At 47.5% G+C, this 27,032-nt stretch overlaps 1 protein-coding gene across 1 annotated transcript; it reads left to right on the top strand.

The window, feature by feature from the left end:
- Positions 1-26,673, top strand: LOC124258119 (probable glutamate--tRNA ligase, mitochondrial). The gene is made up of 10 exons (XM_046692189.1): positions 1-231; positions 584-656; positions 1,209-1,246; positions 1,564-1,611; positions 10,982-11,152; positions 12,327-12,407; positions 14,320-14,412; positions 19,276-19,370; positions 24,401-24,455; positions 26,641-26,673. The coding sequence occupies exons 1-10, from the start codon at positions 1-3 to the stop codon at positions 26,644-26,646; spliced, it is 891 nt and encodes a 296-aa protein (XP_046548145.1). The 3' UTR covers positions 26,647-26,673.
- Positions 26,674-27,032: the final 359 nt, after the last annotated feature.

Here is a 27,032-nt window from a genome sequence, read left to right as displayed (position 1 = left end):
ATGGCTGCGCTCACGGGCGCATGGCCTGTGGCGAGACTGACCGTTCGCCTTAGACGCGGATTGCACACCGCACGGAAACTGCATCATCAACGATGTGTTCGGGTGAGATTTGCCCCAAGCCCCACCGGGATGCTGCATCTTGGCGGCCTCCGGACGGCACTTTACAACTATTTGTTCGCGAAATCCAACCCAGGAGGAAAGTTTCTGCTTCGAATCGAAGACACAGATCAGGTGAGTGAGTTTAGGTTTACACTGCTTTTAGCAAAGTTCCAGCAATGTCACGCCGGGGGACACCAGAAATTGGCACCACACATTTTGGAAATCGAACCTGGGTCTTCGGCATGACGAGCGAACATTTAACCACTACTTTAGGTCTGCATCAGACCGCCCCTGAGATCAGGTAAATCACTTTGCACCATTAGTTGCGTTTTTCATGGCTGGTTTTTCTGGACATAACTTTTTGGAAAGACTTCCTTCCGTTCCCCCAACTTCTTTCTTTACTTTTTTTCAGAAACAACTTTCCATTTACAATGTTTGTTTGAAAATTGTTTTGTGACTATGACAGGTTGGTGCTGTGTTTCAGACCCGCTTAGTACCAAGGGCAACAGAAAAGCTGGAAGAAATGCTATCCTGGGCAGGTATCTCGCCTGATGAAGGTAGGTAAGAAATGTCTCATTCAAGTGTGTGAGTGAGTTTAATTTTACACCACACTCAGCAATATTCCAGCTGTATGGCCGCGATCTGTATGCAATGGAATCTGGATGTACACAATGTACACAACGATGACATGTCTCAACATCATCAGCGAGCCTGGCCACCCTATCCCATTAGTCACCTCTTATGACAAACATGGGTTACGAAAGATCAATTCTTAACCGGATCTTCACGGGTCATCTCGCCCTGCACTTACACATGCACTGATTAAAATACTTGGAAGAATGCTTTTGGATAATAGAAGTTAAAAACACTTTGGCAAACCAAGGAGTTGAGTCAGTATGTTTTGTTGACTCATGAAGATATATTTGACATGTGGGTGACCTTGACTCTTTTGTATATTTGCCTGGGTGATTGGAGGTAATATTTCTGTTGGGTCTTGGCAGTCTCTTAAATGTTGTTTTCTGTCAATACTGGATGTTTGCAAATATTGTGTAATCTTGAATATTTGATCTTCTATTATATCCGGTATATCAGTGTCTATTAATTTTCAGGGCCCAGCCAAGGTGGTAACTATGGTCCATACAAACAGGTATGAGATGTCTGAATGTTCAGTAAAAAACATCTTTAGCAACCCATGCTTGTCGTAGAAGAGGCATGTCAGAATGGTATCGAGAAGGTCAGGCTCACTGACTTGGTTGACACATGTCATCATATCCCAATGGCGATCGATGCTTATGCCGCTGATCACTGGATTATGTGGTCCTGACTCGGTTATTTACAAACCGCTGCCACATAGCTGGAATATTGCTGAGTGTGGCATAAAACTAAACTCACTCACTGTAATGTGTATGAGTTGTACTTACATTTGAGGAATGTTAATTGTCATTCTTTACATTATCTTTTCAGTCTGAAAGAATTGAGCTCTACCAAGAAAGCATCAAAGTGCTTATTCAAGTAAGTAGAAACACCCTAGAGCATACAGAATCTGTCTTAATGTTTATCGCTGTCAGAATCGGGTTGTCTAACAGTCTCATGATGGCCCTGTATAGACAGATTCCCGCGATACTGATCACAGAGTTATCTACACCAGGGTTTGCACATGAAAATTCCCATCCCTCGAGGCTATATGTTCAAATAAATCGCCACTTGCACCCTGGATGCATCTACGCCTCGGCCTGATTATTGTATTCCCTGGAGATTATAGAGGATGAAATAAGCCTGAAATTTAGACATTTTACTCTAAAAGGGCCCTAAATTCAATTTAGCCATGAATAGGCTCTAATTGCAAGTGATTTGTCCTAAAAATGCCCTTAATCTAGCAAAACTTGTCAAATTATAATTTTACAGGAAACTAATACATAATATAAATACCTTGCAATGACAATATGTTTGAGCTAATCTCCATTGTGAAGCAAAAACTTTCCAAGAACAGTAATGTAGCTGAGAGTTATTTCCCTCTGATGGTCCCCACATCTGACCAACCTCACTGTGGTATTCAACTACTTATGTGTTATGTGTTTGTATAGTTCCTTAAAATTGTAAATTCTGCCTTGGAAATCACCTAAAAAAGGCCTTTGAATTTGATGGCTGATAATCTGTAAGAACCCAAATATTATCAAGCTTGGATTGTAATTAAAGATGTGAGTGCTGTCTCAGTATTGCTTTGATAATGAAATAAAGGGAAGTAACTCATATTTTCCTATATTTGAGGTTACACACCACCAAATGTTTTCCCATAGACTTCTATAGTAACCTTTTATAATTTTTAAAAATAGACAGGCTATCAACAGCCATTCCATGTACACATGGGTACACTCTGGCCTTTAAACTACAATAAAACACAATATCTGGCCAACTTGTCCGCCTGCTTTATGAAAGCACAGGAAGCTGGAACACATCAACCCCAGTTCCCCACCAAATGTCACCTACTGGAAAATATCTGTACACACACAATAAGCATAAGTGATGGTGATAAAAATGACAGCACTAAATACTTAAAATTGTGGTCAGTTTTAATTACTGGTTGGATGTGCTTTTAAAAAGCAAACATCTTACACTATTTCATCCAATCACAGCTGTCACATGTCTCTGTCTCTCTTGACTTGTTTACATAATGATTTAGTGTAGTTGAACCTATAGGAAAATTTAGAAACATTTGCCCTAGGCAAATCTGTGATTTATGTACTGTATATATACATGTAACTTCTCAGAAGAAATAAAAAAATGCATGAAGCTTCAATACTTTTTCCTGTCCAACATATCTATATGGCACAAGAACAGTGATTTGCTGCACTGACAGAGCTGTAAGAGTTATATCATGTCTATTTCACCAAAGCTATACAAAATGCACTTCTGCATTAATAGAGAAAGTTTTTAAATCATACATATACCATGGGAGTTTACTTTTATTTCACAAAAGAAGGGGAGCCATGGGTTAATTCCATGCATGACTGGGACTGCCTTGATCATATCAATCCAAAATATATTTTGAACGACAAAAATCATGGAATTCAGGCCAGAAATTTGACAGGTTTAACCTTAAGCAGCTTTATCATCCTGATATATGTAAGGCTGGATGATGAATTTTGCCAGAATGTAATAAGTGAGGGGTTGGATTATGCCTAGCTGTCTGAAACACTGACCACAGTACCCCGTCAGCCTCGTTAGTCTATCAAGGGCAAATGACCCCTTAAACAGATGAAATCACTTTTAGACCACAGCATGATAGGAACTTACACTTGAATCTATTGATTCATCAAGCTAAGACTTTGAAATACTTCCTGAAATTCAAAATTATTGACTGTGTATTGTTTTGAGGCTGTTAGACTTGCCAATTTCATGTATAAGCCAGTTTAGAGGGAACAAAGTGAAAAAATCCGCATAACTTTGCAAATTTATTGGTTACCCTGCCCTAAACTGAATATTTTTAATTACAATTAACAGTGTTTGGCAATATCAGCTAAAAACAGAGCTTCTCTGCAGTAATTTATGGGTTACTGGGTTAGAGAAAGACGCAATGTATTTGGGTAAACAGGGGAGATAATTTTAAGATATCGAACACTCTCATGTCAATAAAATGTGAATTCAGACCCATAATATTACATTCCACAAGGGTCAGTTGTTATTATTTACATCTAAGCAGCTTCTGGGATTGATGTACAGCCCTTTATTTCATGTCTGGGAAACTGAAATACTACACACTGAGGCATTAAGGGGACACTGTCAGAAATTTCTAATGGATGAGGATGACCGAGTGATGGAATTTGGTAGTGGTGCCTTAACTGGACTGGGACACTTAAATGTACTATATGTACCTACATGTCCAAGTACTTCAACTTCTACAAGGCGGTAAAGCATATCGAAGCAAAGGGAGTATGCTTGATTAGACACTGCCAACAACAGACTTCGGGTCGGCTTGTCTAAATACCACATTGATGAAGGCTTCTTTTTCTGCTGTATTTGTGAAGATACACCTCCCCATTCACCAACAGGCATTCTACAAGCTGAAAATAGTGTTGAGATTACATTAAATGTCAAAATGTAAACACAATAAGCATAAGTGATGGTGATAAAAATGACAGCACTAAATACTTAAAATTGTGGTCAGTTTTAATTACTGGTTGGATGTGCTTTTAAAACAAACATCTTACACTATTTCATCCAATCAACAGCTGTCACATGTTCCTGTCTCTCTTGACTTGTTTACATAATGGGACCGCTCAGCGAAAGGAAGCCATACTGATTTAGTGTAGTGGAACCTTGAAGCACATGACGCCAATCCAGGAAATGCTACAAACAAACCTTATGTTATCTCCTGTTGATACAATGCATTAAGTCTTGTTTTGTTGTTATTCCCTTGCTCGATATCTTACTGCTTAAGAGCTCAGCTTCCCCAGTTGATTCATGGTAGTTGGCTTCACGAAGTTTCGAAGAAAGTAAATGTTTCAACGCAATAAACAGGTGTGCGTTCGTGTGTCTTAAAAGTTGTATATATATTTTGATTCCGCAGTGAATGAGCTTTCAGAAAATACTTTCTGAAAAATATGCATGTAAGTGAAATTATCTATAAAAATCTTCAATTCTTTTTTATGTATTCCTCCTTGGGGTACTTATAAGCATTTAAATGTCCATTTAAAATCCCTACGACAGTTGTAACAATATTTTGAATAAAATATTTACAAAACAAAACTACGTTTTGTCTTGTGAGACCACCCTTACAGGGCCCTCTGGCCCCCTACAGCCAAGAGCAGGTAACTCCAGACCGTAACCTCGTACCTCACTTTCCATGCTGTCGTTGTACCGACAAGACGTGGGTCCATACCAGAAGGTTTTTCCTTGCGACTAAGAGAGTTATGAGTGTTTCAGAAACTGCAACTGTATGTATGGTTCTCTTTTTTCCTGCATGGGCTTAATTGGAGGTTTATTCTGAACTTTTTCATTCATAAATTCCCTCGTTGTAACTTGGTACCTGTCGCTGGGTCGGGCTCGCTAGTGCGTGTCAAGATGGCGGACAGGTCCCTTCATTAGCCTTACTGTTCATTGGTTTCCCATGTGGTTTTCAATGTTACAGGTGGTTTTAGTGATTTTTATTTGTATCTTTGTACGTAGGGCGATGTCAACTGCTCGCGATTTTCTATATTACGCTAAAACCGTAATTGTTAGTTGTGCTGCAGTGTGTACTAGGTCAACTGCATGCCACGTTGTCGATTAGTTGTGTCGCCCATGCGCCTGTTTACATGTATTTGTATGTGGGTATAGGGTAGATTGCTGCACAGGTTTTTACTTGTTGCAGTTTAAACCCTGTACTTCCTGCCTTGCTGCAATCCCCTGCGACGGGATTCCCACGAGGTTCGCTTACGCTGTTTAGTGCAGAAGGAACATGAGGAAGAGGGTGTGCGGCATGTGCCATGTTCTCGCCCCCAAACCATTCGGGTCGAGGCGCATAGACACGCGCTGTTCTACAGCAACCTGCTTCGGCGGGTGATCTCTGGGCGCAGGATCCCCGCCCAAGCGCCCCATAGTAGTGGTGGTCCACGGGAGCCGCTTCCCACGCTGAGCCGCTCCCAAGAAAGCTAAGGCTACCAAGGCTTCACACGCGACTCATGCCCCTTCGGCCGCCTCCTCCTGCTTCCATCTCTGTACCCCACCCCCTCTTGATTCAGCACCTGTACAAAATGTTCCTGTTGATTCGTTAACCGCTTTTTTCCAGGAGCAGATGTCGCCAGTCAAGTCCCTGATTGATAACGGGCAAGTAGCAGGGTTCCGTGAAGGAGCTCAGCTACCGGGTCGCCGGGCGGAGCTGACACATCTGGGGTTAGCTGCGCCCGAAGTTCGCTTCGAGAACGCCTCGGCTGCTTGATCCTGGCTTCGCCATGGTGATGGCATGCCTCGGCGCCTGGTGACGCACTCTGGCTTTACCGAGCTGTCACAGGTGCTTGGTGCCATCGGCGCAGACAGGGTTGCCCCTGTCATCGCCTGGTGCCCGACTGGCGGTCGCCAGGCACCGACACAGTTCGGGATACTCGGGCGCCTGGCAGCCAGTCTGGGCTGCCCGGGAAGCCTGTTGCGGCAGGTTCTCTCGGCTACCGGCGTGACCTGGCGCGGGTTCCTCCCGCAGGGTGATGTTTTTCCCCTGGCTCCCTCTGGACCTTTTATTATTTTTTCTGGTCCTGCTCTGGCGCCTCCTCGACGCTTCTCAGGAATCTGAGATGATGACGGCCGAGGATTCTGCCGCAGGTCGAGTATGGAGGAGGAGGAAGGGACGGAGGAACCGGAGGCGGAGTACCGCACCTTTGCCTCGCCCCCGCGGCAGGTTCGGAGGATAAGATCGCCAAGTCCTGCCGCAGGTGGCTGTTCCCGCCCCGCACCCGGACCGCTGGAGTTTTCGCTCCCGGGAGGCGCTCGCGACCTAACCGGTCGCAGAGGCTTCGCTTCTGGGCGATTCTCCCATCACTGGTCAGTGAAGTGGTGAATCCGGCTCCTGGCTGGGTACTGCCGCCGCTTTGATTTGCCTGACGGGCAGGGCGGTACCAGTTAGGTGAGGAGACGCTTCTTCAACCACCAGTGGTGGACGAAAAGCGTATTTACTCGGGTTACATTAGGAGGGTCGTTTCTTCCCCTGGCCTCGCCAGGCAGGGCAGGCGCCTCCCCTTTCCCGCTAGTACATCACTACCGCTGAAGTCTGCCTACCGGTCATTTGAAGAATGTTACCGGGTGCGCGCCTCAGCAACTTAAAGTGGCCGGGCCCATTCAGCCTACCTGTCTGCATTGCAGGGACAGCTGGTGGCCCACAGGCGCTGGCGGTGCCGACTCATCGAGTCGGTGCTCAAGAAAGCAACTAACGGATAAAGACTCACATCTGTCGCTCGGGACAGCATTAGGTGCTGTGCCAGCCAGATGATGGTGCAGTCATGGGCTTGGCGCCGCCTGTGGCTGTCTGTGGCACGGTGATTCGCCGCCACACAGCAAGCTCTCTACTTTCATTGCCCTATACCATGGGATCTTCCCCTGTTCCCTGGGGCATTGCAGGTGGTTCTGGGAGGCCGCTGGAGGCTGCCTCTCTACCTTTTAAGGACTCAAAGCCTTTGTTGGAGCAGCAGCCTCCGCCTCGCCATCTCCTCCCTCGCCGCCAGATCCGCTACCCTTCGCCCCTCAGCGAAGGATGTTGTTAAGTGGGCTGCCCCTTGCAGTCCAAGCGAGCAGGCCGAGAGGCAAGGGCAAGCCTGGGCGCCAGCAGCAGGCAGTCTGCACGCGGGACCAGCCCCGCTTCCCACTGATTCATGCCCCAGAGCCCCTTGTTGCCCCCACTCACGCAAGCCGAGACTTGCCGACGGTGGGGGTGCACTGCCTCTTGCCACACGTCCCTGTCGGCGGCCGGCTGTCCCTATTCCTCCGGGAGTGGGAGGCAGCCACCTCAAATCCCTGGGTCCTGTCCACAGTTAAGCAGAGCCTCCACACTGTGCGTGCTGGATACTCTGGTGTCACTGGGCTGGATTATCAATCTCAAGAAATCAGAACTCGTTCCGACGCAGGATCTGATATTCTTGGGAGCCAGATTCAACACGGCGCTAGGGATTGTTTCCCTTGCTCAGGACCGCGATCGCCAAAGTCCGAGGGACTGTGTTACAGTTCCTCCAGTCCTCCTCAAGCAGGGCCCTAACATGGCTTCGGGTTGCTCGGCAACATGGCGCGACAGTGGATCGGGTTTGGTGCGGCGCTGCTTGAGGATGCTGCACCAATTCAGCAAGCATTAGCTCAGCTGTGGTCCCCTCCCTCGCAGGGCTCATAACGCCAGAGTGGTTAATCCTCACTTATGATGGTGGACGGAAGTCGGAATTTGTCCAGGGGATCCCCTCGGTTACCCCCTCGACACCTTCCCTCTCAGTTCAGACGGACGCCTCACAGGTTGGGGTCCTGGGCGAGCACTCAGCCTCCGGCAGGTCGGAGCGGGAGGTCAGCCTACACATCAATGTGTTAGAACTGAGAGCAGTCCGCAAGGTGTTCGAGTGCTTCCGGTGTTGGTGCAGGGCCGCAGTGGTTCGCCTAGAAATGGACAATCAAACGCCATGACTTACATACTCAAGCAAGGCGGCACAGTGTTCGCGGCCCTTCAGGAGGCGTGGCAGTTTCTACTGTGGTGCGATCAGTTCAACATTCGGTTTTGCCTCCGTTTATCTCCCCGGGGTAGACAACGCCCGCGGCAGACGCCAGCTCACGGGCGTATACTAGCCCCACACGAAGTGGATGCTCGACCGAGATATTCGGGATTATCTCCCAGTTGTTCGGTCGTTTCCAGGTGGATCTGTTTGCGCCTGGGGTGACTTAACCAGATTCCTGTGTTTTGCTCCCCGATTCGATCCGGGTGCGTTAGCCAACGACGCTTTCAGCTAGATTGACGGACAGGGTACTGTATGCGTTCCGGATACCACTGATTTCCAGGGTCCTGTCGCAGCTGACCGCACAACCACAGCTCGCTACTTGTGCTTCTGGCACCCCTTTGGTCGGGCAACAAAGCTGGTTTCCGTAATTCTCAGGTTTCTGGCTCAGCCTCCTGTTCTATTACCTTTCGACCGACCTCCTATCCCAGAACGGAGCTTCCCACCAATCCCAGGATTCAGTGGGTGGCTTGGTCGCTATCAGGGATCGCCTCCATGCGAGCGTGAATTCCTGCACCAGTTGCAGACACAATTCTGGCTTCGCGGAGGGATTCGGCTAAACGCTCAATATGAGGATAGATGGGCCTGTTATTCGCGCTGGTGTGTCAACAGGAGGATTCTTGATCCCTTTTCTACAGATTTAGTCTGTGTGTTAGAATTCCTCCAGTTCGCTGGAAGCCGGTCTAGCGGCTTCAACTGTTCGAGGTATTCTACAGCTATTTCTCGCGCTTCACATTCCTGTTGACGGTGCTCTCTTGGGGCAGCACCCTCTGGTACAGCTTTTAGCAGGCGTGGACAGAATCCGTCCGTTGTCCGCGGATTAGTCTCGCGGGACTTGTCAATCGCTCTTGATTGGCTGTCCGTCCACTGTTTCACAATCTGTCGGCTCTTTTCACTCCAGCTGTTGACGGAAGACGGGCGCTTCTTGTGGCGGTGACTTCAGGCAGGCGGGTTGGCAATATTCACGCAATGTCGGCCGATCCCCGCTTTACTGTTTTTCACAAAGACAGAGTTAGCATACGGCTGCCTGATACTTACCGCCCTAAGAAGGATAGTCCCTTCCATGTGACGGCGCCTATTGAACTCCCAGCTTCCACTCAGCCTTCCCTGTCCGGTACTCTCTACGACGCGCTTCACGCCTTAGATGTCCGTGAAGACACTTAAGGCTTATATCAAACGTAACAAGGGTACCCGTGAAGGTAACCAATTGTTTTGTTGTTATGGCGGGTTCAGGCTGGTCTTCCGCCACCAAGCAAACCATTTCTAGGTGGCTTGTCTCTCGCCATACACATGAGCTACACTCAAACAGGGCGATCCCGCCTGTCGGGTTGAAAGCTCATTCGGTTAGGGGCAGTTGCTACATCGATAAAGCTACGCTGCAGCCCTGCCCATTGAGGAGATCTGCTCCGCGGCTATTTGGAGTCCGTCCGACCGACGCACGCTCATCCGTCATTACCAACTTGACAGACTCTCCAGTGAGCGTGCTTGGTTCGGTCAGTCAGTTCTCTCCAGTGGGCATGGTTCCACCTCTCTAGCCGCATTGAGCTTTCTGGAGGTTTTATTGTGTGAACCATTATCTGCCAATTTTTAACACTGGTGTTGGGTTTTACAAATCTTGTTACATTTTCCTTGGTGATGGTTTTATGTGGTGATGGTTTTTATTCCCATGTCTCTTGCTTTCTAACCGAAGCTTATAGACTAAACTGCCCCTTGGAAACTTTGCTGTTCATATTCCTCGCATTTCGTTTTCTGGGTTTATTGCGGGACCCTTATCTTCACTTCTCCGGTGCAGATTACGGAAGGAGGGAGGGTGTGTCTCGATCGTTGCATTAGCAGCAGGTTTCGCTGGACAAATTTGCATCACGCTACTCCCTGACCCTGGCTCATGCCCCCGCCCTGATTGGCTTTGGTGGACACACGGACCGGTAAGTGTGCCTTTTCTGCTATAATTAGCTTGGGAAATTCCACTTGTCGGGTTGTTTAAGCAGACAGAATGCCGCTCCTGAGATCCGCCTTTAGGAGTCTGTCTTATGCTTATAAGTACCCCAAGGAGGAATATATAAAAAGAATCGAACTAACCTGTAGAGGTTTAAGATTCTTTGAATATATTTCTTGGGTACTCACCTCCCTCGCATTCTGTCTGACTTCGTTTCAGCATGGAAAGTGAGGTACGAGGTTACGGTCTGGAGTTACCTGCTCTTGGCTGTAGGGGGCCAGAGGGCCCTGTAAGGGTGGTCTCACAAGACAAAACGTAGTTTTGTTTTGTAAATATTTTATTCAAAATATTGTTACAACTGTCGTAGGGATTTTAAATGGACATTTAAATGCTTATAAGTACCCCAAGGATGAATATATTCAAAGAATCTTAAACCTCTACAGGTTAGTTCGAATTTTGTGCATTGTCATCAAAATTTAACTATTTGATTTCATTTTTACGTTTTCATTTATGTCATTCATTAACTTGAACAACTATCAATGACAGTACCAAATTATGTTTAATTATTTTCTTAGTAACACTTTTAGACACGTTTTTGTGTGACATGCAGAATTTCCCTGTCCGTGGTCGGGCAGTAATGCGAATGAGTGACCTCTCACAGTTTACAGATCTGATAAACAAATCATTGTTTATTATCATGCTAATTGTGTAAAGCAGAATATTTCTGTTACAGAATGAGAGTGCATACCATTGTTTCTGTACGCCAAGAAGACTGGAACTAGTTCGTAAAGAAGCTGGTCGCAGAGGGGAGACCCCGAGATATGACAATAGGTGTCGCCAGTGGTCAAGTTCAGAAGTCAAGGAGAAGTTAGCAAGAAATACACCCTATGTTATCAGGTTAAAGGTGAGGGAGAAAATAGATACAAGATGCAAAAGGGTTCATTATACTGGGTTCAGTTGTTACACGATTAGCTATGCAGAGTTGCATCCCTTGGGCACAGCAGAATCCTGTGATTTGTCGTTTCAATCCAGGAATTATCAGTGACATGACCCATGATATTATTAAAGATGTTATGTTTGGGGTTACAATTTCTCAGTTAAGTACCGATTCTAGTACTTTTGATGGGTCCAGTCCCATCTGGGATTCAAACCCACACCCTCAGAGTCAGCCACCTAATTGCCAGCACACAGTCAGCTGCCTAACCCGCTCAGCCACTGCAGCTTCCACTTGATATTGTTGATTTAATGGAGAAATGATATGCTTATTTGTGCATTATGAGAAAGAAAGAAATTTTAAATGACTTCTTGGCCCCATAGCGCTAAGATGATCGTAACTTATACTTTAACATAGACTTATGACTGTCGTAGTGCTACGATCACTTTGAGGAACAGGGCCCTGGGACTCGCCAGAGTAGGGTGTTTTGCTGTGGACACAGTTAATATTTGTCTGCCAGAGGCCCAGATAAGCTGCGTATCCGGGTAAAATACACATAGAAAATTTCCAGTTACGCATTGAAAAATAATGGTTGCGTACCAATTACGCATTTAAAATGTTAAATACGCCAAAAGTTTAAAACAAATTGCGTACAAAATATATTTATAATAATCGCTTGCGTAATGAAAAAGACATCGATTGCTATCAAGTTGTACTGTTAGTATAGGACAAGTGTTGTACTGTCAGTGTAGGATGAGTGATTGTTTATGAAATCATTTTCATTATATTTAAGTTGGTTTTGATTAGGTATGACATAAGGCAGAACATAGCTGTTTAGTAAACTTACTCAATGACATAATACTTAGGTGAGTAAAATGACTCAAATACGCACATATTTGAAAGCAGTGGGTAACAGAAAATTAAATACCCACTCAACATTCATAATACCCACTCTAAAAAAATACAGTGGGTTCAGTACCCACATGAGCTAAATCTTATCTGGAGCTCTGGTCTGCCACAAACAGTCAGTTTAAGATCCATGGTGAATATATGAGTTGTGTAGGTAGCTGTCGACTTTCTTAACAGAATACTGTCTGATGACCTAATCAGTGTTACGGAAGTAAGTTTTATGCTGCTGTTGTAGCTTGAAGACGTAGCAGAGCCGTGGGATGATCTGCTGAAAGGACGTACGTCGCACAACTTAGCCGATGCTGAGGGAGATCCGGTGAGGAACATAACCACATCTTCCTTTATTTATAGGGAAAAGTGTCAGATGTTCTGAAAAGATACACATTGCTTGTGTGTTTCAAAATTTGACTAAATCTATGCTCACTCTCTAAATGTTACTTAACAAAAACTATACTCATCAGCAAAAAAACACATCAGTTCGAATTCAAAATTAGATAGGTACTGTAATCAAATCATTACAGAAATGGACATAATAAGCTGATCAAAAACATTTTTTGTGTACAATATCTTGACATATCAATGAATAACTCACAATTTCAAGACATTACGTGAACGTTTGCAGTCCATTCAGACTTTTGACTTCAGTATCTAGTGTGACCACCACGAGGGGCCAAAACTGCAGCACAGCGTCTATGCATGGAGTGCACCAATCGATTGATGAAGGCCATTGGCACCTTGAAGCTCACACTGAGAAAGGCCTGGTGCAATAAATTGAATGTGTTCGGCCTTGGTATGACATTATTCAGTCTCCTCTGAATTTCATCCCAAAGATGTTCAACTGGGTTTAAATCAGGACTAAGAGCTGGCCACTGCATAATGCTGAAACCGTTCTGCTGTAGGAAGTCCTGTGTAGCTATGGCAGTATGGGCCCGGGCGTTATCATGCTGGAAATTGTTGTTCCGGTGACGTGAGAAATGTGGTATGACGTGGGGTCCGAAAGCTTGGTCGATGTAGCGCACCGTTGTGATGCTGCCTCCTCTCCCTGGACCAAGGTTCTGGAACACCACAGGACCCACTCTCTGGTTCAGGGGGGCGGTGGGGTAGCCTAGTGGTTAAGGCGTTCGCTCGTCACGCCAAAGACCCGGGTTCGATTCCCCACATGGGTACAATGTGTGAAGCCCATTTCTGGTGTCCCCTGCCGTGATATTGCTGGAATATTGCTAAAAGCGGCGTAAAACCAAACTCACTCACTCACTCACTCTGGTTCAGGCCTATTCCACCCCATACCCTGATGCTTGCACCTCCCCATGAGTCTCTTTCCATAACACATTGGTCTCAGCAATGCTGGCCATGTCGTCGCCATATTCTTGTTCTGCCATCTGCAGTTGTTGTGCAGTACCGACTCTCATCTGTAAACAGAACAGTTCTCCATTGCCTGTGTCGCCAGTTTTGGTGTTGTAGGGCAAACTGTAGACGTTCACACTGATGACGAGGGGTGAGGATAGGTCCACGGTAAGGTCTACGGCAATGGAGGTTCCCGCTGTTAAGACATCGGCGTAATGTATCAGTACTGATTGGTCTTCCGTGTGTTCCCACTGTCTGGCGTGCTGCTTCCGATGCTTGCATGAAGGGATTCTGTACATGCTGTCGCACAACATGGCGGTCTTGTGGTCACCCTTGGTCTGCCAGTACGGGGGGCGATCATTTGTGGTGTTGGTGGCCCGGAAACGTTGAGGCAGCCTGTAGATGGTCCGAACGTTGACCTGGAAGTGATTGGCAACGGCTTGTGCAGTGTGGCCAGCTTCAAGTCTTCCTAGCGCCTTGTTCCTCTGAGTTGTCGTGAGTCGTGGCGTCCTGCTGACGTTGTAATGTGAATGTTTCAACCAGGTATGGGGGTGCATTTGATAGGGCTGGTCCTTGAGAACAGCACCTGCAGCATGAGTTGCATGAAAAACATGGAGAACACTGTACCATCTCCGAGATCAGGTTGCGTCTTTGAGACCATTTCCTGGGTTCCATTCAGAGTTTGGGAAGGAATGTCTTTGCTCAGGTGAAGATGGAGATGTACAAAATATACAATCAAAACATTAAATGAGTTTACAGTTATCCGTTTCTGCGAAGGAAAATTCCAAACTGACTTTTCCTTTGCTTCTTAGTATATATAAATAACAAGTTTTTTTCTTTTGATGACTGGAATTATATCAATGGTTGTATTTTTTGTGTTTTAGGTTCTCATTAAAAGTGACAGGTATCCCACATACCACTTCGCCAATGTGGTAGATGATCATCATATGGGGATAACTCATGTTCTTCGAGGAGACGTAAGTTGTGTGAACATTCCGATAACACAAGATGAATAGTGTTCATGTTGTAGTCAGTACTGGACAGTGTTAGTATGATGACTGGATGTCATGATGTGATGACTGGATGTCATGGTGTGGTGACTTGATGCCATGGTGTGATGACTGGATGTCATGGTGTGATGACTGGATGTCATGGTGTGATGACTGGATGCCATGGTGTGGTGACTGGATGTCATGGTGTGATGACTGGATGCCATGGTGTGGTGACTGGATGTCATGGTGTGGTGACTGGATGTCATGGTGTGATGACTGGATGTCATGGTGTGATGACTGGATGTCATGGTGTGATGACTGGATGCCATGGTGTGGTGACTGGATGCCATGGTGTGATGACTGGATGTCATGGTGTGATGACTGGATGTCATGGTGTGATGACTGGATGTCATGGTGTGATGACTGGATGCCATGGTGTGGTGACTGGATGTCATGGTGGGTGTGGTGACTGGATGTCATGGTGTGGTGACTGGATGTCATGGTGGGTGTGGTGACTGGATGTCATGGTGGGTGTGGTGACTGGATGCCATGGTGTGGTGACTGGATGCCATGGTGTGGTGACTGGATGCCATGGTGTGATGACTGGATGTCATGGTGTGGTGACTTGATGCCATGGTGTGATGACTGGATGTCATGGTGTGATGACTGGATGTCATGGTGTGATGACTGGATGCCATGGTGTGGTGACTGGATGTCATGGTGTGGTGACTGGATGTCATGGTGTGATGACTGGATGCCATGGTGTGGTGACTGGATGCCATGGTGTGGTGACTGGATGTCATGGTGTGGTGACTGGATGCCATGGTGTGATGACTGGATGTCATGGTGTGATGACTGGATGTCATGGTGTGATGACTGGATGCCATGGTGTGGTGACTGGATGTCATGGTGTGGTGACTGGATGTCATGGTGTGATGACTGGATGCCATGGTGTGGTGACTGGATGCCATGGTGTGATGACTGGATGTCATGGTGTGGTGACTTGATGCCATGGTGTGATGACTGGATGTCATGGTGTGATGACTGGATGTCATGGTGTGATGACTGGATGCCATGGTGTGGTGACTGGATGCCATGGTGTGATGACTGGATGCCATGGTGTGGTGACTGGATGTCATGGTGTGGTGACTGGATGTCATGGTGTGATGACTGGATGTCATGGTGTGATGACTGGATGTCATGGTGTGGTGACTGGATGCCATGGTGTGGTGACTGGATGTCATGGTGGGTGTGGTGACTGGATGTCATGGTGTGATGACTGGATGTCATGGTGTGATGACTGGATGCCATGGTGTGGTGACTGGATGTCATGGTGTGATGACTGGATGTCATAGTGTGGTGACTGGATGCCATAGTGTGGTGACTGGATGCCATGGTGGGTGTGGTGACTGCATGCCATGGTGGGTGTGGTGACTGGATGCGATGGTGTGGTGACAGGATGCCATGGTGTGATGACTGGATGGCATGGTGGGTATGATGACTGGATGCCATTGTGGGTGTGGTGACTGGATGCCATAGTGGGTGTGATGACTGGATGCCATGGTGGGTGTGGTGACTGGATGCCATGGTGGGTGTGGTGACTGGATGCCATTGTGGGTGTGGTGACTGGATGCCATGGTGGGTGTGGTGACTGGATGCCATGGTGGGTGTGGTGAGTGGATGCCATGGTGGGTGTGGTGACTGGATGCCATGGTGGGTGTGATGACTGGATGCCATGGTGGGTGTGATGACTGGATGCCATTGTGGGTGTGGTGACTGGATGCCATGGTGGGTGTGATGACTGGATGCCATGGTGGGTGTGGTGACTGGATGCCATGGTGGTGACTGGATGCCATAGTGTGGTGACTGGATGCCATGGTGGGTGTGGTGAGTGGATGCCATGGTGGGTGTGGTGACTGGATGCCATGGTGGGTGTGATGACTGGATGCCATGGTGGGTGTGTGATGACTGGATGCCATGGTGGGTGTGGTGACTGGATGCCATGGTGGTGTGGTGACTGGATGCCATGGTGGGTGTGGTGACTGGATGCCATGGTGGGTGTGGTGACTGGATGCCATGGTGGGTGTGGTGACTGGATGCCATGGTGGGTGTGTTGACTGGATGCCATGGTGGGTGTGGTGACTGGATGCCATGGTGGGTGTGGTGACTGGATGCCATGGTGGGTGTGATGACTGGATGCCATGGTGGGTGTGTGGTGACTGGATGCCATGGTGGGTGTGTTGACTGGATGTCATGGTGGGTGTGGTGACTGGATGCCATGGTGGGTGGGTGACTGGATGCCATGGTGGGTGTGTTGACTGGATGTCATGGTGGGTGTGGTGACTGGATGCCATGGTGGGTGTGGTGACTGGATGCCATGGTGGGGTGACTTGATGCCATAGTGTGGTGACTGGATGCCATGGTGGGTGTGATGACTGGATGCCATGGTGGGTGTGGTGACTGGATGCCATGGTGGGTGTGATGACTGGATGCCATGGTGGGTGTGGTGAGTGGATGCCATGGTGGGTGTGATGACTGGATGCCATGGTGGGTGTGATGACTGGATGCCATGGTGGGTGTGGTGACTGGATGCCATAGTGTGGTGACTGGATGCCATGGTGGGTGTGTGTTGACTGGATGCCATGGTGGGTGTGATGACTGGATGCCATGGTGGGTGTGGTGACTGGATGCCATGGTGGTGTGTGGTGACTGGATGCCATAGTGTGGTGACTGTATGCCATGGTGGGTGTGTGGTGACTGGATGCCATGGTGGGTGTGGTGAGTGGATGCCATGGTGGGTGTGGTGACTGGATGCCATGGTGGGTGTGGTGACTGGATGCCATGGTGGGTGTGATGACTGGATGCCATGGTGTGTATGGTGACTGGATGCCATGGTGGGTGTGATGACTGGATGCCATGGTGTGGTGACTGGATGCCATGGTGGGTGTGATGACTGGATGCCATGGTGGGTGTGATGACTGGATGCCATGGTGTGTGTGATGACTGGATGCCATGGTGGGTGTGATGACTGGATGCCATAGTGGGTGTGATGACTGGATGCCATGGTGGGTGTGGTGACTGGATGCCATGGTTGGGTGTAGTGACTGGATGCCATGGTGGGTGTGATGACTGGATGCCATGGTGGGTGTTTTGACTGGATGCCATGGTGGGTGTGGTGACTGGATGCCATGGTGGGTGTGGTGACTGGATGCCATGGTGGGTGTGATGACTGGATGCCATAGTGGGTGTGATGACTGGATGCCATGGTGGGTGTGGTGACTGGATGCCATGGTGGGTGTGGTGTGTGTGATGACTGGATGCCATAGTGGGTGTGGTGACTGGATGCCATGGTGGGTGTGGTGACTGGATGCCATTTTGGTGTGATGACTGGATGCCATGGTAGGTGTGGTGACTGGATGCCATGGTGGGTGTGGTGACTGGATGCAATGGTGGGTGTGGTGACTGGATGCCATAGTGTATTTTATGTGTCGTGACTGGATGCCATGGTGGGTGTGATGACTGGATGCCATGGTGGGTGTGGTGACTGGATGCCATGGTGGGTGTGATGACTGGATGCCATGGTGGGTGTGATGACTGGATGCCATGGTGGGTGTGGTGACTGGATGCCATGGTGGTTGTGATGACTGGATGCCATAGTGGGTGTGGTGACTGGATGTCATAGTGTGGTGACTGGATGCCATGGTGGGTGTGGTGACTGGATGCCATGGTGGGTGTGGTGACTGGATGCCATGGTGGGTGTGATGACTGGATGCCATGGTGGGTGTGATGACTGGATGCCATGGTGGGTGTGGTGACTGGATGCCATGGTGGGTGTGGTGACTGGATTCCATGGTGGGTGTGATGACTGGATGCCATGGTGGGTGTGGTGACTGGATGCCATAGTGTGGTGACTGGATGCCATGTTGGGTGTGGTGACTGGATGCCATGGTGGGTGTGGTGACTGGATGCCATGGTTGGTGTGGTGACTGGATGCCATGGTGGGTGTGATGACTGGATGCCATGGTGGGTGTTTTGACTGGATGCCATGGTGGGTGTGGTGACTGGATGTCATGGTGGGTGTGGTGACTGGATGCCTTGGTGGGTGTGATGACTGGATGCCATAGTGGGTGTGATGACTGGATGCCATGGATGGTGTGGTGACTGGATGCCATGGTTGGTGTGATGACTGGATGCCATGGTGGGTGTGGTGACTGGATGCCATGTTGGGTGTGGTGACTGGATGCCATGGTGGGTGTGTTGACTGGATGCCATGGTGGGGTGACTTGATGACATGGTGGGTGTGGTGACTGGATGCCATGGTGGGTGCGATGACTGGATGCCATGGTTGGTGTGGTGACTGGATGCAATGGTGGGTGTTATGACTGGATGCCACGGTGGGTGTGGTGACTGGATGCCATGGTGGGTGTGGTGACTGGATGCCATGGTGGGTGTGTTGACTGGATGCCATGGTGGGGTGACTTGATGCCATGGTGGGGTGACTGGATGCCATGGTGGGTGTAATGACTGGATGCCCTGGTGGGTGTGTTGACTTGATGCCATGATGTGATGACTTGATGCCACGATGTGATGTCTTTATGCCACGTGTGGTGACTGGACTTTAAGTTACTGTCAGATGATTTGTTCTTTCAAAGATGTTGGCCCTGGGGGAATATGTCATGTTCTGATGACTCTTGTTTGTCATGGTATGAGATTATGTCACCGTGTGGATTTGGATATTGTGATATGAGGTTAAGATGTGACTATGTTAAAATTGGATTATTTTCAGGATAGTGATAAGGTGTCTTGATGTGAATGTTGGATGTCATGGTACTGCCTTTGTTTGTTTAGGAATGGCAGACCTCCACGCCCAAACATCTGTTACTGTACAAATCATTTGGATGGGATCCTCCCCGATATGCTCACCTCCCTCTCATTCTCAACAAGTGAGTTGCTACAATGTCTTGAACATGTCTTGTCTACCTTGTGTTGTTGTGTTGTTGTTTGCCATATGGGGATTCATCCGTCAGCATCCTGGGTTCGCCACCATCCTGGGTTCGTCACCATCCTGGGTTCGCCACCATCCTGGGTTTATTTTCAAAGTATCGTCATCACTTCCACACTTACTGAGCAGAGAATTTCTCCGGCTCTTCAGACTTACATGACAGCATGGCTATTTATAGCATCTTTCCATATTTGTAGACCTGTTAACAATGTATTGTGTCAGATATATTTGCATTGATTATAATGAACAGAAGTTGTATGTGAAGTTCACATGACGTAAAGATTCCCTGTTGGCTGCAAAACCTGACTTGGAAACTGACATTCATTAGCATATGCTGATGCATAATGCTGATCATGCAGTTTTCAAAAGAACATATATTCTTGAAATGACAAATTTTTAAACTTATCCTATCTCACGGTATGCACCTCTCCTCTTCTTCTACGACCATGTGTGGAAACGTGCTGTAGGCTAAGTTGTATCAATCTTACTGGCCTCTGACCCGCCCTGACCTCTGACCCCACTCAGACATCAGCACCTATCAATCATCTCAGTAAGCGTCCAGCTCGCTCAGATGATCATGTGACTACCTCTACCTGTCATTCTCTGTACTGTCGCTACGTCGTGTGGATGTGTGCCTGTCTCTAAGAAAGTTTGATTGTGTTTCTACAATGGGAAAATCGAATCGCAATAGTGCCCAATAGCGTAAATATTGCGATAAATGCAGCAGCAACATCTTGGCGGCAGACCCACATGCTTTATGTGTTGATTGTTTAAGACGTTGGGAGTGGTCTCAACGTTGCACTTTTTGTGCAGACCTCAACGATGATGCTTTTTCCGAATATTGCCGGGTAGCTTGTAGACGCATGTCAGACAGGGATCGTCGTCAACCATCTGAGGGTCCTTCTGTGTCTAAACATTCTAAGACAGAACGCCGTAAGAAAACTGCAGTCCGACGTTTGAAGTCCCCGTCGCCTGCTGAAGATTTCCTAGGGGAGGTGTCCGATTCTTACCTCAGTGAAAATTTACGTCAACTTTTCCGGCCGCATGCGTCTAGCCCCATCACTTAAGAAGACTCTTCACCACCTAGAGTTGTCGTGTTGTCTATGTCGTCTCTTCAAACCTGTCCCTCTTCGGTGATACCTATTCCTCAGTGCACTTCTGTTCCTGAGGTGGGGATTCCTCGTGTGACCCTTGGTGTGACTACTAGCATAACATCACAAGTGACGCTTCCTTGCAGTGCGGCGCTTTCCATTTCGGTGGTTGATTCTACGCCTGTTTCCCATTCAGGGCTTGTGTCGAATGTGTCAGTTGCTTCGGGTGCAGTGGATGGTTTCGTCGCGCGGCGCTTCTCATCCTCCTCGGTGGGTTGACAGGTGTGTCAATGATTCCTAGAGTGCCTTTTTCCACATCTATCCCTTATCATGTACCGTTGGGTTATGGACCACCACGCTATTCTAGTGCGCCGTTTGTCGCCCAGCACCACTTACATCAGGACAGTTACCTGTTGGTAGAGCGCCGCTTCTTACCGATCCCATGATGTCATTCAGAGCGCTGCTTGCTTCCAGTTTGGCGCTCTTGTTTGCCTCTGGTTTGGCGCTTCCTCCCGGTGTTCCTGATTTGGCGCTTCATCCCGGTGTTCCGTTTTCGGTGCTTCCTCCCGGTGTTCCCAGTTCGGCGCTTACTCATAGTCGCTTTGGTTTGGCTTCCTCCGGTGCCCCTTTTGCGCTTTTATCCCGGTGTTCCCAGTTCGGCGCTTTATCCCGGTGCTCCCGGTTCGGCGCTTATTCATGGAGGCTTTAGTTGCGCTTACTCACAGTATTCCCAGTTCGATGCTTGCCTCAGGGGTCCTGTTCGGGCGCTTTTACTCATGGGTTCGATGCTTCGGGCGCTTATTCATAGTTCACTGGCTTCAAGGTTGACTCATGGGGCATTTGGTTCGACGCTTCCTCAGGGTTCAGTGCTCACCTCTCATGTGTCAAGTTTGGCACTGCGTCCACTCAGCTCAGCTTTTGCTTCCAATGCCAGGGACCCTATGGGTTCATCGTTGCCTCATGGGGTGTGCCTCAGTCAGCTGGATGTCCGTCTGCTCTCAGTGAGGTGCCTTGTCATCCCTTTGTGTCTGCGTCTGTTTCGTGGATTCCTCCTACAACGGGATCGGTGGTGAAACCTATTTTGCCGGTATCCTGGAATCCGGTGTCGGAGGTTTCGACTTCTCAACCTGTGCATTTTGACGCCATTGTGCTAGCGGTAGCGTGAGCATTACGGCATCAGGCACCAGCAACTTCCGCTGCTGTTCAGTCATCGAGTCCTTCGACCAATCCAGTTCCACTTTTAGAGGAGGTTTGTCGTTCGATGACGCCATCTCCTTCTTCTGATGGTACAGCACTGTCGGATGGTAGCGTGGATGCTGTTGACACACCTCAACTACTCATCTGGATTGCCGATAGCCAGAGTAGTAGTTCGTCGGCGGATTTATTATCCTGTTTTGATATGAAGCCAGGTGCTTTCGGTTCCATCACGTTCCCGCCTCGACTGTATTACTCAATTGGCAGCATCTCTGGATGAGGCTTTTGGTAACCTGAGGAAGGTTAAGGATGGGTTCGCAACTCCTCGCTTCAATTTGGCATCTGCTCATGCATGGTTTCTCACGCTGATCGCCTCCTCGGTGGATGATGATATTACATTGCTGGCAACTAAACAGAAAGCCTACTTACCGCTCCTGGTGGAGGATCCTGAGCTTTTTGCATCTGGATGGTGTCATAAGGAAGATTATGGCTTCACTCAACATGGTGTTGACGCACTACTGAGGCGGTGGCTATGTCGGTGCACATGCTACGCCCCATCAACAAGCGTATATTCCAGCGGCTATGGTCTTATTGCAAGAGCAATTTCAGACCATTCAGGATCAGTTGGCTCACTTTTCGGTGATGTCACAGCTGTGCGCCGCAGAGGGGCTTTTGCACTTATCCTCATGGGAGGATAGGTTCGCATCGATCTCTCGGCAGCCGTTGTCTGGTAGGTCTCTTTTCAACGGGGTGATTAGAGATGTCGCCGACAGAGTTGGTCAAGATGCTCATTTACAAGTGTCAGTGGAATTGTTGGAATTCCAACGTTTGCAGGTGGAGGAATTGTTGCGTCGGCGACGACCAGCCCGTTATGTTCCTGTCAATCCGGACCTGCGTGCGGGTTCTACTGCTTCCTTTCGTGGAAAGGGATGCTTTGTCAGAGGACGGTCCAGCCGTCAACGTCGGGCATTCTCTGCTTCACGACCAGCTTCCACTGCCAACCAGTCCACTTCGCAAAGGCCTGACAAACAGTGACTTGATGACATTAGAACGCGACTGGGTTCTTCCACCTCCAGTCGTGCCCTTTCTGACTTCCCCAGTAGGTGGCCGGCTTGGGACCTATGCTCCCAACTGGATCATCTTGGGAGACCCTTACATCCTCTCCATGTTATCCACGGGGTTTCAGCTGCCAATCATTGGGGATCCTCCTCTCACTTTACTTACTCTGACCGTCCCGGGGTTCTGTTCTCCAATCTTTCTGGTACCCAAGAAGGATTCGGACAAACTGAGGTTAATCTTCAACATGAAGATTTTCAACGAGAGGTTTCTGCAGCCTCCGCCCCATTTTCGCATGGTACCGGTGGCACTCCTCAACACCATTATCAAGCCGGGAGACAACATGGTCAGTTTGGATCTCCAGGATGCTTACCTCCACATCCAGATCTTCTCAGCTCATCGCAAGTTCCTTCGGTTTGTCTTCGAGGGCACCCACTATCAGTGGCATGTCCTTCCGTTTGGAATTTCTTCGGCCCCGTGGCTGTTTACACGGGTAATGAAGCCTATCACCAGTTTCCTTCACTGCAAGGGGATAGTGTTCGAAGCCTACATCGACGACTGCATTCAGGCGCAGACCAATCATGCCCTCCTGCTTCTTCACATGCAGTTTGCGTACAGCTTCTTCGCCAATTAGGCTGGTTAATCAATCTGCGGAAATCGGAACTAGTCCCTATGTGCTGTTTTCAATTCATTGGAGCAGTCACAGGCGCACCCAAGGATGCTTCGTCAGTGGCAGGAGCTCCTGGGCCTCTTGACGTCGGCTCAGGCATTGACCCTCAGGGGGCAACTACAACTTCGTCCCTTGCAGTTCTTTCTAGCGCCTTACATCTGAGTGGGAGATCCCGTTGCCTTGATCACTCTACCTCTGTTTGTTTAGGGCCGTTTGTTCCGTCTCACCACCTGTATGTGGACGCGTCTCAACACGGGTGGGGAGCTCATCTTCTCAATCAACAAGTTGCAGGGCTGTGGTCTCACGTTGATCGCACCTGTCACATCAACGTTCTGGAGTTCAGGGCGGTGATTCTTGCAATCAGTCACTGGCAGGATGTCCTACGAGCAACTTCCCTCATGATCCGATCGGACAACGCAACGGTGGTTTGGCATATCAACAGAATGGGGTCCACGGGGTCTACTCAACTGCAGCAGTGGACCCAACAGTTCTTCGATCTGGTGGACTCTCTCAACATCTTAGTCTGAGCCAACCATATTCCGGGGGTGAAGAATGTCATCGCAGATTCTCTGTCCCGGCCGAGTCGTCCCTCTCCAATGGAATGGAGATTACATCCTCAGGTGTTCCAGACCCTTTGTCTTCCATTGACATCTCTTTGCCACCCGATTCAACCATCAGCTCCAAGACGAGAATGACAGGCACAGGTAGTCACATGATCATCTGAGCGAGCTGCATGCTTACGGAGATGACTGACAGGTGCTGATGTCGGAGTGGGGGCAGAGGTCAGGGCGGGTCAGAGGCCAGTAAGATTGATACAACTTAGCCTACAGCACGTTTCCACACATGGTCGTAGAAGAAGAAGAAGAGGGGTGCATACCGTGAGATAGGATAAGTATATAAATATACAATTTATTATAAAATGTACAAACTCTGATGGATAAATGTTTGTTGTTTGGTTAGGGATGGAACCAAACTTTCTAAACGAGGAGATGACATCCAAGTGGAGCACTTTAAGGTAATGTTTGTTCCACTGTGGTGCTGACACTCTCATCTATACTCTGCAGAAAACAAAATGCAAAAGTGTTTTTAAGATGTATGCTATAGTTTGTAAATAGTCATCAGATATTGATAAGTATCTTTGTGTTATAACAGTGACTGAGTGAGTATGGTTGCATCCACTGTTAGCAATAATCCAGCAATATCACGGCAAGGAATACCAGAAATGGGCTTCAAACATTGTACTCATGTGGGGAATTGAACCCGGGTCCTCAACGTTACGAACTGATACATATCCTAATTGCATAGTTGATACAACCAACATATAGCTGGAATATTGCTGAGTGCAGCGTAAAGCTAAACTAAACTCACTCACTCACTTTGGCCCATTTCACCTCAACTCATCTTAAACCCGTGAAGATCCGGGGTAGAATAGGTCTTCAGCAACCCATGCTTGCCACAAAAGGTGACTATGCTTGTCGTACGAGGCGAGTAATGAGATCAGGTGGTCAGGCTCGCGGACTTGGTTGACACACGCCATCGTGATTCCAATTGTGTAGATCGCTCATGCTGTTGATCACTGTTGATCTGGTCCATACTCGATTATTTGCAGACCGCCGCCATATAGCTGAAATATTGCCGAGTGCGGTATAAACAACAAAGCAACCAACCAAATAAGGCCTAGTTGTCTCAGTGTAAGTTTTCTGTGTCGAAGATGGGTTCTTATGATAGACAAGAACAAATACTGTAATCGAAGTTATTTTCACGTGGGATTAATGTTCGGCTTTTTAGCAAAAAGATTGTGCTACCAATAATCATACCCGCTTAAATATTCAAGGTGAAGTCATGACAAATACTCAAGTAGGAACAACATGTAATTTGTTTATTCTCTCAGATAACAACATCAAAGCAATTATTCCCGGTCCATGTTTACAAACTACGTGATCAAACAATGTCAAGAACTCCAGATGTTCGCTTTACGAAGTTATTCCTTAACACAATGTAGCTTTCATCATTCCACCACTATCGGTTAGAAAAACGCTAGATGGATACCATCACCAGGTGTTTGAAATGCGCTAAAAAACAACTGCGCTAACAGGCCTTTTGAGAACTTTCCGCGAAAATTGAACCCTGTGAAAATATATATATATACGATTACAGTAATAACTGGGTAGTGATTAAAAAACTGTTTATGTCAACAATAGTAAAACTTGCTACATTCATTCATATACCGGTACCTGTTCATGCATATTTCTTAATGTGAGCATGTGTTAAACCCAAATTCATAACTCCTTGTTGATTTTCACTTCCTACATCCCTCTGAATATATACGACTGATTGCTCAGAGTTGGTAGTGTAGCAAATCAAAATGACTTAAGACAAGTCCTGTTACCATTCACTCAATTATTTGGTGAATCGAACCTTATCCCCACGTCGGTATAATGTGTGAAGCCCATTTCTGGTGTCTCCCGCAGTGATATTGGTTTAATATTGCCAAAATCGACATAAAACCATACTCACTCACACACTCACTTGCCTAAGGTCCCTTGGTCCTTATAGTCCGTTTGGCTCAAAATAAAAAAGTTGTTATTTCTTACGAGGGAGGAGTGCAGAGAAAGGGACAGCCAGGTGTGCGAGAAAGGATGGAGAGGGCACAGCACAGGTTAATGAATCAATAACTTTGTCGGCACTTGTATCGTGCTTTCTAACACCTGGCTGTCCCTTTCTTCTGCACTCCTCCCTCGTAGAAGAAATAGTGAACTGTGTCAATATTTTAATGATTGTTTGTTAAACAACTTTTTAATTTTAGACATAAATTCTGCAAACAAATGACAGAGTTGGTCTGATGTTTTGATTATGATCAGTGTTTCATTGAGTATTTTATGTTTATTAGTTTTCGAAGTTAGATTGCAATTCATCAGTCCGCTTTTGAGCCAAACACACTATAGTATGGTGATTGATGATCTGTAGCTTGTTTTATATGTTGTACTGTCTATAGTTTTAGATTTTACATGCAAGTTTCACATCTGTATCTGTGATTTTCTGGTTGTTTTAATGTAGTTCATCAACCAGCTTTTATATTATCGGTTTATGTGTCATGAATGTATAATTGTTTTAGTCACTATATGGCTGAAATATTGCTGATGTGACTAGAAACCCTAACTCACTCACCAAATCCAAAATATACGCATGTGTGATTGAAGGACTAAGGTTATTACCCAGAAGCTGTGCTGAACCACGGACTAAAGTAGGAGGTGGTTTCAAGTGACGGAACTATCGGCTACTCCTTGACCTATTACGATTCAGCAGGTAATACAGGCTGTGTTCTTGGACACACTTTTGCGCTTATTCGGGCCACTAAACGTGGTATATGGTAAACTTTAAAGGTACTGACGGGCTGTGTTTGCACACTCAAGAATCTGAAATGCTTTACGAGTTTGTTTTCACATGTCGACTCAAGCAACAACCGGCCGAGGGCTCTGAAATACATTTGTCTAACTGATGAGGAAACTATTAATAGTTTAATAGTGTAATAAGTTTTAAGTTTATACTTTAAAGTTACCATGATTATACATATGACGATTGTCACTGTTCA

This window comes from Haliotis rubra, unplaced genomic scaffold (assembly GCF_003918875.1).
Source record: "Haliotis rubra isolate DU_JTF1 unplaced genomic scaffold, ASM391887v1 Scf683, whole genome shotgun sequence".
Lineage (NCBI taxonomy): Eukaryota > Metazoa > Mollusca > Gastropoda > Lepetellida > Haliotidae > Haliotis > Haliotis rubra.
The sequence above is the reverse complement of the archived record's forward strand: the minus strand, read 5'-3'. Positions and strand labels throughout refer to the sequence as shown.